Here is a 21,282-nt window from a genome sequence, read left to right on the forward strand (position 1 = left end):
GCAGTTAAAGCCTGGAGCAAAACATTCAATGAAGACACTGAAGATACAGGCATGTCTGCACCTGCGAGGGGCGAGCTGCCAAGGCGATGCGGAGCAGTCCACTCAGACTCCAGGGAGATCGGAGGTCTTAAAATACTCAAGGTGGCCTACAAGGGTGGCCCTTGCAATTATTATTACAGCAAAACTTTCCTTTCCAGCTAGGGCAGTGGGTCAGTGGGTCAGTGGGGATGGGTAGCGGTGCTGGTGGCCTGGGCCTGAACGGAAGCTGGCTGGGCTGGAAGGCTGTGGCAAGGCTTCAGGATCCAGGGAAGACACCTCACACAGCGGTGAGCCTGGAATGCAGCCAGTCCTGGGTGACCTTAGATGGTTATGTACAGGGTGGACGCCCCAAGGTCACCACGATCTGGTTCTAATGTGTAGCATGCAAATGAGAGAGATGATGCCAGTGACTCCCTCTCCACTGAGATCATCTAATTTTGATCTATCCACCAAGTTATCTAAAACTAGTCATGTCTGTCTCTTTTTTTTTTTAAGATGTATTTATTTACTTATTTGAAAAAGTTACAGAGAGAGAGGGAAATCTTCCATCTGCTGCCTCACTCCACAAATGGCCGCAATGACCAGGGCTAGGCCAGGCCAAAGCCAGGAGCTTCTTCTGGGTCTCCCACATGGGTACAGGGGCCGAAACACTTGGGCCACATTCCATTGCTTTCCCAGACCTTTAGCAGGGAGCAGGATTGGAAGTAGAGCATCTGGGACTCAAACTGGTGCCCACGTGGGATGCTGGCACGGCAGATGCTGGCGTATCCCAGTGCATCAGAGTGCAGGCCGCTCCTCTTGTCAATACTCCTGCCTGACTCTTTTCAGTCTGAAGACATTCTTGTTACATTTGGGGAAAAAACAAACCCTGAGGATCTGAGTCTTTCCGTAGATTAGGTGAACCTGTTGAACAATATGCTAGAGCGGTCATTTGGCACAGTGGTTGTCACTGCCTGGGATGCCTGCATCCCCTATCAGAGTGCCCAGTTCAAGTCCTGCTCTGCTTCTGATTCCAGCTTTCTGCTAATGCGCGCCCTGGTAGGCAGCCAGTGACGGTTTGCATAGTTGGGTCCCTGCCATCAGCATGATAGACCTGGATTAAGCTTCAGTCTGGCCCAGCTCCAGCTGTTTATGAGCATTTAGGGCACGAACCATAGATGGGAGACCTCATCTGTCCCCATCTTCCAAATTATGATGGCATCTAAGAATCTATTTATACATTCCATGTTCCGTACTTTCTCTCCTAAGTTCTATCAGTTTCTTTTTGTACTGTATTCTAGTCTTCTTTTTCACTGTTTTAGTTTCCAATTGTGTTGACTTTGCCACTCTATACTTCTACTAGGTATGCTGTTTTTTTTTTTTTGCAATCAAATTTTTGTCCAAGAACTCTGCTTTCATTCATTCATTCAACAAATATTTATTTTTAAAGATTTATTTATTTGAAAGGCAGAATGAAAGGAGGGAGGGAGGGAGGGATGGAGAGAGAGAGAGAGAGAGAAACAGAGGGAGGATCTTCCATTTGCTAGTTCTCTCCCCCAAAAGGCTACAACAGGCAGGGCTGGATTAGGCCAAAGCCAGGACCCAGGAACTCCATCTCGGTCTCCCACATGGGTGGCAGGGGATGGCAAGTACCAGGCTATTATCTGTTGCCTTCCAAGGTGCAACAGCAGAGAGTATAACTGGAAGCAAAGTAGCCATGGTAAGCAGCAGCTCAACCTGAGCCACAATGCTGGCCCCAACACATATTAATTAATTGACTACTAAGCCAGGCACACTTTGCATCTTACTGATGCAATATCTCCTAGAAGCCCAATGTAAAGGGGGAGAAAAAGCTCTCCTGATTTTATGCATGAAAAAAACAGACTAGTAAATATTTGTTCTCCAACGGACTTGAAGATGTGGGATGTGTGCCTATAACACTCACATAGAACACGAAACTGGAAGACAGAATAAATACTTCTAATGAACAGAACCAAAATTTTAGAAGATCTGGATAGGCTGAATGGGGAAGTGAAACTAACCTAACAGTTGAGAGGGATCACCTGTGTGAATCCTCCTTGGTCCCCTCTCAAGCTACGGACCACAGCCTCTTCGTGAACCCAGTGACGTCATCTGTAACTGAAGCACAGTCTGATGGGCACTGCCAGCGGTCCCAGCTTCACCAGCAAGTGACGTGCTGTGGTCTGACTGCTGCCCCAGGAGTCCCGCTGTCTGTGCAGCGCCCACACCAGCAGGCAAAGCTGCTACTTAGAGAATGCAACACACCGGAAACAGCTTAGATGAGCTCTTGTTTTCATTTAATCTAATTTCTAAAACGTTTTTAACCAACGAACTCCTTAACACGAACATGGAAGTCCACGTTACAAATATGTCACATTATTTCATTGGAATCCTACCTCATTTATTTATTTTATTTATTATTTTTACTATTGGCTTTTTCTGGGTCAAGTTACTGCTTTGTGCCTCAGTAAAACAGGGACAGTCATTCTACTTACAGGATCGTCAAGCGTTAAATGATACAACACGTACAGCATTTGGCTTGGTGCCTGGCTCATAGCGATTTTCATGAAGTGTTCATTCCAGCATTAATGATGATACTAATAATACTGTGATATGCGGGTAAGCCACATCTTCCTCACAGTCTCCTCATTCTGTATCCGCACAGCTGGTTTGGGAACCCAGTAATGGGATATAACACTTATCCCTCTTAACTATTACGTTTGATTTAACTCCCCATTCAATCTGTCAAGAGATTTAAAAATTCTGTTTCTTTTCATCAAACGCATGTATTATTCCTTCCAGTTCCATGTCATCGGCAAATTGTATGGGCATGCATTCCCACATCTGCAAGAGTGCTGATTACCACGCTGAGAAAGGCACACCTCGGTAGACACCCTGGCAAAGCCTTCCATCGGCAGCCCCAGTGCGGCCCTTCCCGACACAGCCCTGTGGGTAAAGGAAGACCTGCCAAGTCACACTCTATGCCCACTGCATTTCCCTTCCCTCCTAAGCCTGAAGCAAGGTGGCAGGTACACTCGTGCTGTTCTTCAACTGCCTCCAAACAGCAGATTCTGGAACCTCTCCAGACACGCACCTGAAGCTCAGAGGTCCAGAGACCTTTTCCCCTTTTTTAAAAACTAGAATACTACTTATGAGCCTGTCCCTCGCCTTCCAGAAACTCCCTGTCTACACAAAACTGCAGGAGGCCAGGGGCGGCCGTCTCAGTTGTGAGAAGGTGGCTGTGTATGAGAATCCCTGGAATGGACTGGACAGAGAGGGTACTTCTCCCAACTCCTCCTCCTCCACACAGCAGCCTGCTGCACACCAGCTTTGAAAAAATGTCCCTCCATAAACCACAGTGTCTGAAGCCACAGTTCCAATGAACGACTGCAAATTTGTATTTCATTCTGATCCAGAAGAAACAACCAAAATCGGCCAACTTTTTTTTTTAGCCTTTTGTTGTTTCCTCTTCTGCGCATTTAAATCATAAATAATACTTTATAATCTTTCTTTCCCTAATGAGACAACCACCTTCCCTATCATTCTTCCCCTTGGTTTTAAAACCTAATGGAGGGTTGGGGCCGGTGCTGTGGTGTAGCAGGTAAAGCCGCAGCCTTCAGTGCTGGCATCCCATATGGGCGCCGGTTTGAGTCCCGGCTGCTTCACTTCTGATCCAGCTCTCTGCAATGGCCTGGGAAAGCAGTGGAAGATGGCCCAACTCTTTGGGCCCCTGCACCCACATAGGAGACCCGGAAGAAGCTCCTGGCTCCTGGCTTCTGATCGGCCCAGCTCCAGCTGTTGCAGCCAACTGGGGAGTGAACCAGTGGATGGAAGATCTCTCTCTCTCTGCCTCTCCTTCTCTCTGTGAACTCTTTCAAATACATAAATAAATCTTAAAAAAAAAAAAAAAAGGAAAGAAAAAAAACCTAATGGGGGAGCCAGCATTGTGGTAGAGCAGGTGAGGCTGGCACCTGTGACGTCAGGATCCCATATGGGCTCCAGTTCAAGCCCTATCTGCTCCACTTCTGATCCAGATCCCTGCTAATGCACCTGGGAAAAGCACTGGAAGATGACTCAAGTGCTTGGGCCCCTACACCCACGTGGGAGACCCAGATGAAGCTTCTGGATTTGGCCTGGTCAATTTGGGGAGTGAACAAGAGGATGGAAGACCTCTGCCTCTCCCTTTCTAGCTCTTTCAAATAAATAAATATTTAAAAAAAATAAAATAAAATAAAACCTCATGGAACACAGCCTTAGTTATACTGGCTTATGGCAGAGAATCAAATGTATATAAAAACTACATGTTCTCTGGGCTGGTGTTGTGACACAGCAAGTTACGCTGTCGCCAGCGATGCTGACATCCCATATGAAGGCTAGTTCAAGTCCTCGTTGCTCCACTTCCATTCCAGCTCTTGAACATGGCCTGGGAAAGCAGTAGAACACATGGCCCAAGTGCTTGACACACGTGGGAGACCCAAATGGAGTTCGAGGTTCCTGGCTTCAGCCTGCCCAGCCCTGGTCATTGTGGACACTGACTGAACCAGCAGATAGAAAATCTCTCTCTGTGCTCTCTATGTGTCACTCTGCCTTTTATTTTATTTTTTTTAAGACAAAATAAGTCTTATTTGAAAGAGTTACAGAGAGAGGTAGAGAAGAGAGAGGTCTTCCATCCACTGGTTCACTCCCTAAATGGCAGCAATGGCTGGAGCTGAGCCGATCCGAAGACACGAGTAAGAGCTTCTCCTAGGTCTCCCATGTGGGTGAAGGGGCCCAAGGGTTCAGGCCATCTTTCATTGCTTTCCCAGGCCATAGCAAAGAGCTGGTTGGGAGTAGAACAGCTGGGACCCGAACCAGCGTCCATACTGGATGCCATCACTGCAGGCCAGGGCTTTAACCTGCTGCGACAGCCCCATGTGTCTTTCAATAAATACATAAATTAAAAAACTAGTCGCTTTTCAATATAAAAATTTATATGCAATATTGGTACAAAGTGGCCGGCGCCGTGGCTCAATAGGCTAATCCTCCACCTAGCGGCGCCGGCACACCGGGTTCTAGTCCCGGTTGGGGCGCCGGATTCTGTCCCGGTTGCCCCTCTTCCAGGCCAGCTCTCTGCTATGGCCAGGGAGTGCAGTGGAGGATGGCCCAGGTGCTTGGGCCCTGCACCCCATGGGAGACCAGGAAAAGCACCTGGCTCCTGGCTCCTGCCAGGATCAGCGCGGTGCGCCGGCTGCAGCGGCGGCCATTGGAGGGTGAACCAACGGCAAAGGAAGACCTTTCTCTCTGTCTCTCTCTCTCACTGTCCACTCTGCCTGTCAAAAAAAAAAAAAAAAATATTGGTACAAAGTAGCACACACACACCAGATTCCTATAGGAAATGGCCACACTTTCTATTCTAATCTCAAGATGTCAAACTTTCTGAAATAAACATGACTTTTTTAAATCTTTTTTTCAGAACCTTTTGTACAACATATTGAGACATTACAAAGCATTTAAACTCCATGTGAGAAAGTCTCAGCACTATGGATCTCAACAGCTCCCGTTACCTTGCAGCATGCACCTGTAGGCAGACTCGGATATGGCATAGATGTGCGGAGGCATCTCGTGGCGCTTCTTCCCTCTGTACATTTCAATGATGTTCTCAGAGTAAATCGGAAGGTTCTTGTAAGGATTTATGACTACACAGAAGAGTCCAGAGTACGTCTAGAATGAAAACAAAACACAGCGGTAAGGAACAAGCAGGAAAAAAAACCCACACTTATCGGTCAGGCTCCCATCAGGAGACAAAACCAACGTAATGATGTGAACAAGCGATCTTTTTTCATCTTAGGATAATTATCTGCCCTCAAATTAAATCTAGCCATCACAGGCGATTGACTACTACGAACCACACGTGGCGCTACCACAGAGAGGCTATCAGTCAGCACTCCTCTGCACTCAGCCTGCTCCTGTGGGAAACAGCCAGACCCGCTCCCTCCTGGCTTTCCAGGGCTCCTACTGGGGTTCGTACAATGTTATTTGCTCTTTCACAGTCATTTCCTCAGGAACACAAAGTGTCACAAGTTCATTAGTGTGGTTTCAGATTCCAGACTGCAATTAATCTTTTCAAAAAAACATGATTTGTCGAGTTTCAGTGTAGTATCAAAGAATATTCACAGTTATCTGAAAAAGTTATTGAAAACATTCCTCTTTTTTTTTTCCAACTAAATATCTGTCCGTAGAAGGCTGGATGTTCTTCAAATACTTCAGCCAAAGGAAATGCTGCAACAAATTAAATGCAGAAGCATAGACATGAATCCAGGTTTTTTGTTGTTGTTGTTAAGTTACTAAAGAGATCTACAAAAATACCAAAGTTTTCGCTCTGAATTTGTTTCGAAAAATATGGTTCTTTTCATTAAAAACTTAATTTTATTTATGCTAATATCATGGGCTTGTGATCATTTTTAAATGAAATAAATATTTGAAAAATTCATTTTAATTTCTAATACAGAAAATATTAATAACTATAACCCCCATAAACAAAAAATAGGTGCAGCCAGTTTAGAAAATCCAGACCCTTCTATCAAATATCCATCATTCAAAATTCATATGATGAACACTTACAACTTTGGGGTTTTTTAAATTTACACAGGGGTGGGGCCAGCACTGTGGCAAAGTAGGTTAAGCCTCCGCCTGCGGTGCCAGCGTCTCATATGGGTGCCGGTTCAAGTCCCGGATGCTCCACTTCTAATCCAGCTCCCTGCTAGTGCACCTGGGAAAGCAGTGGAAGCGGTCCAAGTGCTTGGACCCCTGCACCTACGTGGGAGACTGGGAAAAAACTCTTGGCTCCTGGTTTCGGGTCGGCCCAGTTATGGCTGTTGCGGCCATTTGGGGAGTGAACCAGCGGATGGAAGAGCTGTCTCTGTCCCTCTCTCTAACTCTGCCACTCAAATAAATAAATCAATCTTCTAAGAAAAATTTACACAGGGACAAACATTTGGTGCCAGGGCTCTGATGCCACTTGGGATGCCCATCAGTTCTGAATGCCAACTCCACCTGCTACCCATGTGGGAGATGTGGAATGAGCTCCAGGCTCCTGGCTGTGGACTGATCAGGCCCAGCTGTCCTAGCATTTGGGGAGTAAACCAGAAGATGGAAGATCTCTGTTTGTCTCTCTTCCTCTGCATTTCAAATAAATAAGTAAATTCACAAAGACAAAATTGCTCTTTAAGAAACATAGATAAAATTTACGTAGAATGATTTCCCAGAGTCTTCTACAAAGCAGACTCTGGGAACTAGGGAGAAACAAGAGCAGTCAGGGCAGCTGCAAGGTGCTCAGGCCTCTGAGGATCTGCAAGTATTTGGAAAGGACACTCATCCTACTGGGAAGCTGGCCTTTCATTCTAGGCGACTTGGTGAGGCCAAAACCTAAATGCCAGAGCACGCTGAGAGGGACTGGGGGACTGGCGATGGCTGGCTGCAGGGCCGGCTTCCCTGGGGAGCACTAACACCCATGTTCAGAAGGGCTCAGCCCTTGGGCAACTGCCACCAGAAAGCCCTCTAGAGCTGAATACTGAAGTTAGCAATACAAAATGTGAGAACAAAAGCCTGCCCGAGAACTCCAGGGACCAGGACCATCTGTGGCTGCTCTCCCGGTGACAGGGCCAGAGGTGGGATGCACTTCCCGCCCGGGTGAGAAGTTTAAGAGAGGACAAGTGGCAAAGGGCACCAGCGCCCAGTTCACTGCCTGGGGGTGTTGGCTGAAGTCTTGCATCTGAGCAGCCCAGAGGGGCAACTGACCCTTGCTGGCCTGTGGCCGGACTGGATACCTGCTTCTCCCTTCTCACTGCCCAAGTCCTCAGACGCTGGGCCTTGTCACCCACACAGCACACACCTCACATGACCTAGGTCAGGCTGGCCCGTCAATCTCTTGTCTAACCAGTCCAGTCTCTGCCACTCATTGAGATGACAAAAACAGACTTTATCAAGGGTGAGAAACAAATACTTCCCCTTTTTATTGAGTTTAATTTATATGAAGTTAAATTATGTACATTGGTGAATTTTTTATGTACAACCTCACTTTTTTCACTCAGAAATTACATCATAGTCTATAATGAAATTGCGAATTCTACATTTTTTTAAAGATTTATTGAAAGTCACAGTTATGGGAAGAGGGAGAGAGAGAGAACAAGAGAGAGGGAATATCTTCCACCCACTAGCTTATTCCCCAGATGGCCACAGTGGCCAGCACTGGGCCATGTCGAAGCCAGGAGCTTCATCTGGATCTCCCATGAGGTTAGCAGGGGCCCAAGTACTTGGGCCATCTTCCGCTGCTTTCCCAGGTACATTAGCAGAGAGCTGGATTGGAAATGAAATAGCTGGGACTTGAACCAGCGCCCACATGGGATGCTGGCATCGCAAGCGGCAGTTTTCCCCGCTATGCTATAGTACTGCCTCCTGCTCTTCACTTTCCAAAAGAAGCGATTAACTGTAGATTGGATTAAAAAAAAAAAAAAAAACTCCAAGAAAGTTAAAATATGCAAATTCAATTTAACATCCCACAGCACATATGACACAGTAATATATAACACTGACATGTTTCATTAGAAATAATTCTAACATGTGTATCTACTACGTGGTGGGCACTTTGCTGAGGTCTAGGATTACAAAGATGAGTTAGTCTTACAAATATGAATAAGTCTTCAAAAAGAGAAAAAAAAGGTTAGGTCATCAGCTTCCCATTCTTGCCAAAGAGGAGCAGTAACAAATGCTTAAGGGGAAACAGTAAAGTGCTTAAAGAGCTGACTTCTAACTGCCTGGAAAATTAGCTCAAATATTCATCTCTTGCATAAACTGGCCACTGAACTAATACTTTTGTCTTCCCCAGGCACACGGTGGGAGGGCTGTATGTTGTTAAAGTAATTTCTCTGTAGATCTCAAAGTTCAAATTAAACTTCATTAAGCATATGAATGTACACAGAAGATAAACAAGCACCTTTGAAGGTATGAAGACGACAGATACACTCCAAACAGACAAGCCACAACAGAAGGCACTAAAACAATTACAAGGGTGAACAGGTTTCATAAACAGGCAGGAACGCCCTGGGGTAGAATGCACCAAACCCCCTGAAAGTCAACGGCGATTCTGTTGGAAACTGTAAAACCAGATACACAGTGCAGACCCAGACGGACTCCCTGGTCTCTTTAAGGACTACTAGGTCAGAAGGAGGGATGAGGAACTCCTATTAAAATAAAGAATATAGGGGTTAGCACTGCGGTCAAGCAGGTAAAGCCACAGTCTATGGCGCCAGCATCCCATATGGGCACCTGTTTGTGTCCTGGCTGCCTCTCTTCTGATTCAGCTCTCTGCTAATGGTCTGGGAAAGCAGTGGAAGATTGGAAGATGGCCCAAGTGTTTGGGCCCCTGCATCCATGTGGGAGACCTGGAAGAAGCTCCTCCTGGCTGTTGGAGGCATGGCCCAGCCCTGACTGTTGCAGGCATTCAGAGAGTGAAGGTGGTCCTGGCGCAGCAGCAGAGCCTGGAGGAGAGCAGAGCAACATGACGCAGAGAAGGCTGGATGGACAATAACAGAACACACTTGAAACTCCCAATGCCCAAGAGCCCAAGTCAGAGGACGCCAAGGTTTTCAAGCCTTAAAGACTAGAAAAAAGGGGCAGGCATTAGGTCTTGTGGTTAAGCCACAGGTTAGGAGCTCCTGCCTCCAGCTTCCTGTGGATGCAGACCCTCAGAGGTCTGTGGTGATGGTTCAAGTAGCTGGACTCTTGCCACCCACGTGGCTGGACTGAGTTTCCAGCTCCAGGCTTCAGCCCCCCGGTGCCTGGGCATTTGGGAAATGAACCAGTGAATGGGAGATCCAGATCTCTCTCTTTCTCTCTCTGCATTTTAATTTTTAAGACTGATTGATTGATTGATTGATTGATTTTTGACAGGCAGAGTTAGACAGTGAGAGAGACAGAGAGAAAGGTCTTCCTTCTGTTGGTTCACCCCCCAAATGGCTGCTACGGCCAGTGCGCTGCGCCGATCCAAAGCCAGGAGCCTGGTCTCCCACATGGGTGCAGGGCCCAAGCACTTAGGTCATCCTCCACTGCCTTCCTGGGCCACAGCAGAGCTGGAATGGAGGAGGAGCAACCAGGACAGAACCGGTGCCCCAACCAGGACTAGAACCCAGAGTGCCGGCGCCGCAGGCGGAGGATTAGCCTAGTGAGCCACGGCACCAGCCTATTTATTTTTCAAAATCAGAGATCTTCCATTTACTGGTTCACTCCCTAGATGGCCACAATGGCCAGCACTGGGCCAGGCCAAAGCCAGGAGCCAGGGGTTTCCTCCGGATCATGGATGGAGGGGCACAAACACTTGGGCCATCTTCTGCTGCTTGTCCCAGCCATTAGCTCAGAGCTGGATTGGTGCCTATGTGGGATGCCAGTATCACAGCCCTTATCTGCTACACCACAACGCCAGCCCCTCTGTATCTTAAAAAAAAAAAAAAGAAAAGAAAAAGAAAAAGAAAAAGACAGACAGACTGGAAAAATACTGGCAGAAGGGAAAAACAGTTTTACTTTTGGGAAAAGATAATGAAACCCTTTTTCACACACAGAGTGTGGGAAGGTGTGTGAGCCACATAGGATGCCAGAGGCCTGGGAAAATTCTGAAGAACTGCAAAGGCTGGAGGGCCCAGTTTGAATAATAACATCAGTGTACACTTTAGCTAGGAGAGACGCATAAAACATCTGCACTCACACAAAAATGTGGTGCCTCTTTTCAAGCCTGCTCTCTCTGCTTACGGCTCCAGACAATGGAATGTGACGATCACGCTACCTGAAATGTCCATCTCCTGCTGTCTAATACAGTCCTGAGGAATTACCCTTTAAAGCATCAGGCTTTGGTTTAAAGAAGCAAAGATATGTAGGAGAGAATTTCAAAAAGTTCATGGAAAAATAAAATTAATGTTTTGGTCCAAAAGATCTCTTTACAGTTTTCATGACATTTTTCCCCCCTTAATTTTTATTTATTTGAAAGGCAGATACATAGAGAGAAACAGAGTCAGACAAGAGATCTTCCTTCCATCTGCTGCTTCAGTCCCCAAATGCCTACAACAGCTAGGGCCAGGTCAAAGCCAAGATCCTGGAACTGAATCCAAATCTTCCATGTGGGTGGCAGGGAGCTAAGTACCTGGACCATCACCTGCTTCCTCTCAGGATGCACAGTACCAGGAAGCTGGCATCAGAAGCGGAGTCAGGACTCAAACCCAGCACCTCCAAATGGGGTGCAGGCATCCCAAGTGGTGTCGTAACTGCCACACCAGATGACCGTTCCTTTCATGAACCTTCTGAAGACCCGTCTCAAATATGTCACACCAATCTTTTAATGCAATTTCCCACAAACTTGTCAGAGTCCAATCATCCACGCATGGTTTCACAGATTCAAAGGATGTGTGACCAGGAAGTGGAGGCAGGTGCAGATGCAGGCACCCATGCAATCAATGGAGCACACATGGCACAGTCCCCTAACCAGGGTCAGAGGACTGAAAGAAAGAAAGGTGACTCAAGCAAGAAAAGACGGCATCCAGACAACAAAATTAGAATCCATATGGGGAAAAATAAAAGGCAGAAAGGAAACTTCAGGAAATTAAGTGGTAAGAATAGACAATCACTCTGGGAGACGACAAGATCATTCTTCTTTAAAAGAAAAATGGAACAAAAATAAAATAAGTTAAAAAAGTAAAACACACACACAAAAAAAACACATAGAGGGTAGATGAATATGGAGGGAAAGGGGAAGGACGCCTAAAATATGAATCACGAGTAGGTGGTTAGCCTACTGGTTAAGGTATGTTCACGTTCCACATCAGAGTGCCGGGGTTTGGTTCCTGATTCCAGCTTCCTGCTAGAGTGGACCCTGGGAGGCACTGATGATGGCTCCTGCCACCCTGTGGGAGACCTGGTTTGCATTCCTAGCTTCCAGCTTTGGCCCTGGCCCAGCCCCAGCTGCTGTGGGAATCTGGGGGGCGAACCAGCAGACAGAAGTACTCCCTCTTTCTAAACTGTAATAAACTTGAGGATGACCTTACCAAGCTTATAAATGCAGAAGGAGTGAATGCATTTGACTGTCCCCACTAGCAGCCCCCAGTGAAGCAATGAGTGTGGACAGCAACCACCAGGGGCAGCTCCGATCCATGACTGGCAGGCGAGGCATCTCCTACTGTACCAACCCGGCGGGCAAAATCTAAACTGACTCCCTACCGACTCCCGGGCCAATCTCAGCACCACACAGCAGCAGAAAACCTGGTGTTCGGTCTCTCTCAAATCCAGATCTGTTTAGGCCTCTGGATCGGAACTCCAGTTTATAAGAACACACCATAGGAATTCAGTCAACGTGGTCCAGAATATGGTCAATTCTACAATATAACTGACTGCATTTCTTCCAGTAAAATCTAAAGGGAGAGGGAACATACAGAGTAAAACAGACATATTGCCCCCGGGGCTTGTTTGGATCCTCGGTTGAGGAGATGTGAGACATAAAGACAACCTAAAATGTGACAGGATATGTGACCAAAGACAATAGCTGTTACCTCCTGTTCAGATAGGTAATAGTTACAAGTCCTCACACTGCTGCAGAGAAGCAAGAGGCTACGCAGAGCTTTCGGGAGCGTATGCGTCTGAGAGGGGAAACATTAAACAGTTCCAGCCCATCCAAAGCCGATGGCTGCACCCTCAGGATCAAGATTATACCCACAGCTCTCTGTATGCCCAGACCTCACACAGCCAGGAAGGATGTCACATCCAAGTTCCCCTGGGCCCAACTGCCTACCCAAAGCAAAACTCCAGAATGAGCTTAATGCCATCTAGGGCCCCACATTCTCTTTCGCAATTTCCTGTCTACAATAACCAGGCATACAAAGTCACAAGCTGGGACTAACATCTAAGATAATACCAAGCCTCCTGTGACTCCCCTTTTATGGACTTGTATTAGCATTGTGGTCGATTATACGTTCAACTAATTAAAAGACACAATTGAGGATTCTGGCAGAGAATTGGAAACTATAAAAAGAAAACCTAAATGAAAATTCTAAAACTGGGAAAAAAAAAACCTCAGGGTTTAAGGGCAAATCAGACATGGCTGAAGAAAGAATTAGTTACCTGACATTTTAAACAAAAGCCAACTCCTAGAGCAAAGCATGGGGAAATACAAGGAGGAGATGTAAGGGAAAGACAGAGTCACCAGCACGGTGAAAAGGGGTGACGCACCAGGCACCTGAGCCCTAGAAGGGGACAAGAAAGAGTGGAACAGAAGCAGTATTTGAAGAGATTTTCCAAAATCAAAATAAAAAACATGGGCATCAAGCCCAGGTTCAAGAACACTACAGACTAGGGCTGACACTGTGGCACAACAGGTTAAAGCCCTGGTCTGCAGCACCAGCATCCCATATGGGCGCCAGTTTGAGTACCAGCTACTCCACTTCCGATCCAGCTCCCTGCTAATGTGCCTGGGAGGGCAGCAAAGGATGGCCCAAGTCTGTGGGCCCCTGCACCCGCATGGGAGACCCAGAAGAAGCTCCTGGCTCTTGGCTTCTGTTGTGGCCATTTGGGGTATGAACCAATGGATGCAAAATCTCTCTCTCTCTCTCTGCCTTTCAAATAAATAAATTAATTAATTTAAAACTGCAGGCTGAATTATTTGGGGAGGAAATCAGTAGATGGGAGAGAGCACTCTCTCTTTTTCTCGTACTCTGATGCTCTGCCTTTCAAATAAATAAATCGGCCGGCGCCGCGGCTCACTAGGCTAATCCTCCGCCTAGCGGCGCTGGCACACCGGGTCCTAGCCTGGTCGGGGCGCTGGATTCTGTCCCGGTTGCCCCTCTTCCAGGCCAGCTCTCTGCTGTGGCCTGGGAGTGCAGTGGAGGATGGCCCAAGTGCTTGGGCCCTGCACCCCATGGGAGACCAGGAGAAGCACCTGGCTCCTGCGGTCAGCACGGTGCGCAGGCCGCAGCGCGCCTGCCGTGGTGGCCATTGGAGGGTGAACCAACGGCAAAAGGAAGACCTTTCTCTCTGTCTCTCTCTCTCACTGTTCACTCTCTCTCTCTCTCACTGTCCACTCTGCCTGTCAAAAATAATAAAAAAATAAAAATAAAAAAAGATTAAAAAAAAAGAATCATTACTAAAAATGAAGACCATTTCATGATGATTCACCATTAAGATAAAAAATTCCCTGCATCTGTGTAGATGTGATAACACAGCTGCAGCAAGTATGCAGCAAAAATTGACAGAACTAAAATGAGAAACACTATTTTGACAGTAACCAGAACAGTCAAAAAGCCACAAGGACACATGAAATTGAACAACAGCACACATACAACACAGTGTGCACAAACTGCAGAAAACACACGCCCTTCCATTTCTGTAACCTTACAGACATCACACCCAGTTCAATTCCCAAGTGCCTGAGACAGCCAGGGTTGGCCCAGGCCAAAGCCAGGAGGTGGGAAGTCCACATGGGTCTTCCATATGGGTGGCAGGGACTCAAGTGCTCTCTCCCAGGGTGTACATTCATATTCCTGATTGGGGGCCAGCTGCTCCAACTCCTATCCAGCTCCCTGCCAATGTGCCTGGGAAAGCAGGGGAAGATGGCCAAAGTGCTTGGGCCCCTGCACCCATGTGGCAGACTCAGATGGAGTTTCAGTGTCCCGGCTTTGGCCTGGTTCAGTCCCAGTCATTGTCACCACTTGGTGAGTGAACAAGCAGAAGGAAGCTCGCTCACGCACGCCTCTCTCTCCCCCCAACTCTACCTTTCAAATACATAAATAAATCTAAAAAAAAAAAAAATCTTTGGTCCTTACAGTTAAGACTCAAAAATGTACGCAATTTGGGGCCAGCGCTGTGGTACAGCAGGTTAATGCCTGGCCTGGAGCACCGGCATGCCAAATGGGCGCCGGTTCGAGACCCAGCTGCTCCACTTCCGATCAAGCTCTTTGGTATGGCCTGGGAAACAGTAGAGGATGGCTCAAGTCCTTGGGCCCCTGCACCCTCACGGGAGACCCAGAAGAAGCTCCTGGCTCCTGGCTCCTGGCTTCGGATCGGCGCAGCTCTGGCCACTGCAGCCAATTGGGGAGTGAACCATCAGATGGAAAACTTCTCTTTCTCTGCCTCTCCTCTCTCTGTGTAACTCTTTCAAATAAATAAATAAATCTTTAAAAAAAATACATATATATATGTAATTCTCCACAGTAACAAAATAACTAGAAAATTTACATTATTATTTCATTAGATAGTGGAAAAACATTTGATAAACTAATACCCAATTTAAATTTTTAAAAAATCACAAAAACTAGGAATAAAAGGAAACTTCCTGGGACTGGCGTTATGGCACATCAGGTTAAGATGCTACTTGTGACACCAGCCTCTCATGTCAGAATGCCAGTTCAAGCCCCAGCTGCTCTGCTGCCAATTCAGCTTCCTGCTGATACACCTGGAAAGGCAGTGGAGGATGGCCTAAGTGCTTGGGTGCTTGGGTGCCTGCCGCCCTGTGAGAAACCAGGATGGAGCTCCATTCCTGGTTCCTGACTTCGCCCTGGTCCAGACCTGGCTGTTACAGTCATATGGGGAGTGAATCAGCAGATGGAAGACCTTCGGTTACTCTACCTTTCAAGTAAATAAATAAATTTTAAAAAATATAAAAGGAAACTTCCCTTAATCTGCTAAAAGTATGTTTTAAAAATCACAAGTATTCTTTTTAAAAAAAGTCTTACTTATCTAGTTTTATTTATTTGAAAGGCTGAGCAACAGAGAGACAGAGACAGAGACAAAGACAAAAAGAGACCTTCCATCCACCGGTTCACTCCCCAAATGGTTGTGACAGCTGGAGCTGGGCCAGTCCAAATCCAGGAGCTTCTTCCAGCTCTCCCACGTGAGTGCATGCAGGGTCCCAAGGACTTGAGTCATCTTCTGCTGCTTTCCCAGGCACATTAGCAGAGAGGTGGGTCAGAAGTGGAGCAAGCAGGACTTGAACCAGCACCCATATGCGATGCCAATGCTGCAGGCAGTGGTTTAACTCACTGCACCACAGCACCAGCCCCAATCCTAAGCAGCATTTTTTTTTTAAAGATTTTATTTATTTATTTGAGAGGTAGAGTTACAGACAGTGAGAGGGAGAGACAGAGAGAAAGGTCCTCCTTCCATTGGTTCACTCCCCAAATGGCCGCAACGGCAGGAGCTATGCAGATCCGAAGCCAGGAGCCAGGTGCCTTCTCCTGGTCTCCCGTGTGGGTGCAGGGCCCAAGCACTTGGGCCATCCTCCACTGCCAAGCAGCATCTCAACCACTGCGCCAAACCCCTGCCCCACAAGTGAACGTGGAAAGCTTTCCCTCTGAGACCAGGAACGACACTAGGATACCTCTCAGCACTACTGCTAATCAGAAACACTGTACTACAGGTCCCAGTCCGTGCAGTAAAGTAAAACAAATAAGAATTGAGAAGAAAAAAAAAGTCTCATCATTCACAACGAACATGTACATAGAAAATTCATAAGAATCCTCAGCTAAATAACCAATACGTAAACTAAGTAAAGTCACCGAATACAAAGTCAATATACAAAAATTATCCAATGGTATTCCTATATAGTGGCAATAATTGTGAACATATTATATACATCCTATACCTGTTACAAAGGTAAAAACCCAGAACTTAAAGACTAAATATTGTAAAGATCTGATTTCTTCCTCAACATTAATAAAATCCCAATCAAAACTCCAACATGCTGTCTGTGTGTGTCTACGTAAAACACTGGCCAGTGGATTCTGAAATTATACTGAAAAATGCAAAGGACCTAACAGCCAAAATAATCCTAAAGAACAAAAATGAGAGGACTTACCACACATGACATCAAGATAATATAAAACCGTAGTCAGTAAGACAATGTAATATTAGCCCAAAGATTGGGCCACAGATCCAAAGAACACAGCAGCAATCAAGAATATATCCATGAACAACTACGACAAGGATGGCACTGAAGAGCAATGGAGAAAGGACTGTGCTTTGGTATGCACTGGATCAACTGGGTAGACATTTGGAGAAAAAAAAAAAAAAAAAGAACCATGTCTCCACCTCACACCATGTACAAAAATTCCCAGATGCAGTGGAAGTCAACATTAAGTATTGTCAAATTTCCATTTTCTTACGCATTACATTGAGCTTGGCTAATGGGAGACTGAGGGTGAGAGAAAAACAGAACATTTAATCCCCAGGCTCTCTCCCAGCCGAGTGCCATGAACTCTCTGAATCCATTTAAGAAGGCCTCGGTTCCTATCAGGCAGCCCTCTCCCCACAGCTAAGGTCCCTTTAAAGACCAAGATGTGGGGTCAGCGCTGTGGTGCAGTAGGTTAATCCTCCACCTGCAGTGCTGGCATCCCATATGGGTGCTGGTTCGAGACCCAGCTGCTCCACTTCTACTTCTCTGCTATGGCCTAGGAAAGCAGCAGCAGATGGCCCAAGCCCTTGAGCCTCTGCACCCACCTGGGAGACCCAGAGGAAGCTCCAGGCTCCTGGCTTTGGATCGGTGCAGCTCAGGCCATTGCGGCCATTTGGGAAGTGAACCAGCAGATGGAAGACCTGAAGACCGCTCTCTCTCTGCCTCTGCCTCTCTGTAACTCTGCTTTTCAATTAAAAAAAAAAAAAGCCCAAATGTAGGCCATCCCTAGCCCTGGAATACTGCACTATTCCTCATTTGCTTTTTAAATTCAATCCACATGTTTGAAACTCTTCCTTTCACTAAACTCTCAAAATAGCTCACTTGAGAGCCTTCTTTTTGCTGCTGGGATTCTGACCAGATCAGGCATGTATATGACTTTCACATAATGCACATTCTGTCACCCAGGAAGTCTACTCCTCTCTGCACACCTTATAGAAAGGTACACTTATCTGTGCTGGGTACAAGGCTGATCACTGAAGGCGAGTTCATGCTACTACCAAACTGGGAAAAACACACAGTTGAAGGACTGGGTCACAAATCTTACAATGGAATACTACATTCCAATAAAAACAAATAAACTACTTTAATCTTCTTTATTTCAGGGTCATTTTTATACTCTTAGAAAATGTTGGGGCCGGTGCCTTGGCACAGTAGGTTAATCCTCCGCCTGTGGTGCCAGCATCCCATATTGGTGCTGGTTCAAGACCTGGCTGCTCCTCTTCCAATCCAGCTCTCTGCTGTGGCCTGGGAAAGCAGTAGAAGATGGCCCAAGTGCTTGGGTCCCTGCACCAGTATGGGAGACCAGGAAGAAGCAACTGGCTCCTGGCTTCAGATCAGTGCGGTTCCAGCCGTTGCGGCCATTTGGAGAGTGAATCAACGGAAGGAAGACCTCTCTTGTCTCTCACTGCCTATAACTCCACCTCTCAAATAAAATCTTTAAAAAAATGTTAAGAACCCCCAAAGATTTTTTCATCATATATGTAGGTATACTGAATTTTTAAAAAATATGTATAAATGTATAATTTTAAAATAATAAATATATAACATGCTAATGTAAATAACATTTCTAGTAAAAAATGACTCTTTTCCAAAACAAAAAGTGACAAGTGGCAGGTTTTATTTATATTTTCGCAAAACTTTTACTGTCTGGTTTTATTAAAAGGCAGATCATTCTCATATGCTTCTGCATTCAATCAACTGTAATACGTTGTTTTGGTTGAAGTATATTAAGAAAATCAGTCCTACACAGATATTTAGTTGGAAAAAAGAGTAATAGTTTAACAGCCTTTTTACATAATTGTGGAGATTCCTCTTTGATACTACCAAAGTTTGACAAGTAATAATTCCCTAAAGTTTAGGAGCAACGTGGCATCTGAAACCCGATCAGTGAACTTCTTATACTCTGTTACATCACAATCCACTGGCTTCTTTTGTATGTTGAATCAATCTTCTACCCATGCATGACTTGGCAATATCATGAATTCATCATTTGGAAAACATGGCCTCCCTGAATTATACAAGTCTTCCAAATGATGACAATTCACTATATGACTTTAAAAAAACAACTTCACATCATCATCAGAAAGACTTTAAGTACTGACAAGTTGTCAAGCCTGCCTAATACCTCTGGGTGAATAACCATGGCTTGCCACCCAGTCATTCTACCATTTATTATTAAAAACGGCATTCTATTTTAAAAGTAGCAAGTTTAGCTTGTAACTCAAACAATGAACGAACTTTTCCTCAAGCCAACCATTGCACATCGCTATGCAAGCTACTCATGCGTACTTACCATTTCACCACACAGGAGGTTAATAAGATGTATGCTTTTAATTTAATAAAATCATTCACTTTCCAGGTTTATTAGGGACACTCTTGAGTAAAACCAGATTTCTCTTCAACTGCCAGTAAATGGCAGGAAAGAGTAACAAGAGGTGACTGCCTCCTGGTAAGATGTCAGGAGTTTTATCCATTGTAACTTCTATACCAACATTACAAACGTCAACAGTGAGAAGGGCAAATAAGATCTTTGTGTTGGATGCTTTGACTTTGAGGGTCTCCTGAAAGGGCCTTAGGGAAACCCTAGGGAACCACAAACCATATTTTGGAAACTGATGAATGACAGTAAATTCAATTACAAAACAATATGGAACTTAAAAAGTAACTGACAGATCAAACAGATACGAAGTAGTAAGGCTATGGAGGATTTAAACAACACAATTACAAAGCTCACTCTAATGGTCATACATTGAGCCATATATCCGACAATAACAGAGTACACATTCTTCACAAACACTCATAAAAACTGACAACGCAGGAGCCAGCGTTGTGACACAGTGAGCAAAGCTGCCCTTTGCAATGCCAGAATCCCACATCAGAGCGCTGGTTCCAGTCCTGGTTGCTCTGCTTCCGATCCAGCTCCCTGCTGATGTGCCTGGGAAGGCCGTGGAAGATGACCCAAGTACTTGGGCACCCAGATAGAGCTCCAGGCTCCTGGCTTGGGCCTAACCCAGCCCCAGCCATTGTGATCATCTGAGAAGTGAACCACCAGATGGAAGATCTCTTTCTCTCTCTCTCTCTCTCTCTCTCTGCGTCACTCTCCTCTTCAAATAAATAAATAAATCTTAATTTAAAAAAAAAAAAAGGCTAACAACGTCCTATCTGAAACAAGTGTCAACCAAACGAGGACTGTTATATGGATGACAGTGAAATGCAATTATTTTAAAACTTAGTAATAAGATAATTTTAAAAAAGTCAACATCTGGCCGGCGCCGCGGCTCACTAGGCTAATCCTCTGCCTAGCGGCGCCGGCACACCAGGTTCTAGTCCCGGTCGGGGCGCCGGATTCTGTCCCGGTTGCCCCTCTTCCAGGCCAGCCCTCTGCTGTGGCCAGGGAGTGCAGTGGAGGATGGCCCAGGTGCTTGGGCCCTGCACCCCATGGGAGACCAGGAAAAGCACCTGGCTCCTGGCTCCTGCCATCGGATCAGCGCGGTGCGCCGGCCGCAGCGCGCCGGCCGCGGCGGCCATTGGAGGGTGAACCAACAGCAAAAGGAAGACCTTTCTCTCTGTCTCTCTGTCTCTCACTGTCCACTCTGCCTGTCAAAAAAAAAAAAAAAAAAAGGTCAACATCTTGGGGCTGGTGCTATGGCATAGGTTAAGCTTCCGCTATGGACACTGGTTCGAGTCTCGGCTGTTCCACTTCCAATCTAATTCCCTGTTAATGGCCTGGGAAGGCAGCATTGGATGGCCCAAGTCCTTGGGCCCTTACACCTGCATGGGAGACCCGGAAGAAGCTTCTGGCCCCTGGTTTCAGATCTTGCGGCCATTTGGGAAGTGAACCAGCAGACGAAGACCTCTCTGTCTCTCCCTCTGTCTGTCTATAATTCTCCCTCTCAAATAAATCAATAAATCTTAAAAAAAAAAAAAAAAACACTTGAAATTTTACAAAGTATACTTTTAGATGATTCTTGGGTGAAAGAAGAAAGTATAATAGAATTGAGAAAATATTGGCAGAGGGAGAGAAAGAAAGCTTCCATTCACTAGTTCACTCCCCAAATGACTAGAGCTGGGCCGATTCAAAGCCAGGAAAACCAGGAGCCAGGAGTTTCTTCTGAGTCTCCCATGTGGGTGCAGGGGCCCAGGGACTTGGGCCAACCTCTACTGCTTTCCCAGCCCACTAGCAGGGAGCTGAATCGTGAGTGGAACAGTTGGGACTCAAACCAGCACCCATATGGGATGCCAGCTTTACCACAGTGTAGGCCCCTTGTAAATGGTTTTGTTAGGAA

The 21,282-nt window shown here is 46.1% G+C and overlaps 1 protein-coding gene across 22 annotated transcripts in view; it reads right to left on the reverse strand.

Moving 5' to 3' along the window:
• The window catches only part of MYH10 (myosin heavy chain 10), a 139,899-nt gene that overhangs the window by 106,715 nt on the left and 11,902 nt on the right, over positions 1-21,282 (reverse strand). For all 22 annotated transcript variants that reach the window (XM_089318338.1, XM_089318341.1, XM_089318339.1 and 19 more), the window contains one exon: positions 5,583-5,739. In XM_089318338.1, the coding sequence (XP_089174464.1) occupies positions 5,583-5,739 (157 nt within the window). The remainder of the gene's footprint in view (positions 1-5,582; positions 5,740-21,282) is intronic.

Source organism: Oryctolagus cuniculus, chromosome 17 (genome assembly GCF_051225735.1).
Source record: "Oryctolagus cuniculus isolate XC-2025 breed Fujian yellow rabbit chromosome 17, ASM5122573v1, whole genome shotgun sequence".
NCBI classification, from domain to species: Eukaryota; Metazoa; Chordata; class Mammalia; order Lagomorpha; family Leporidae; genus Oryctolagus; species Oryctolagus cuniculus.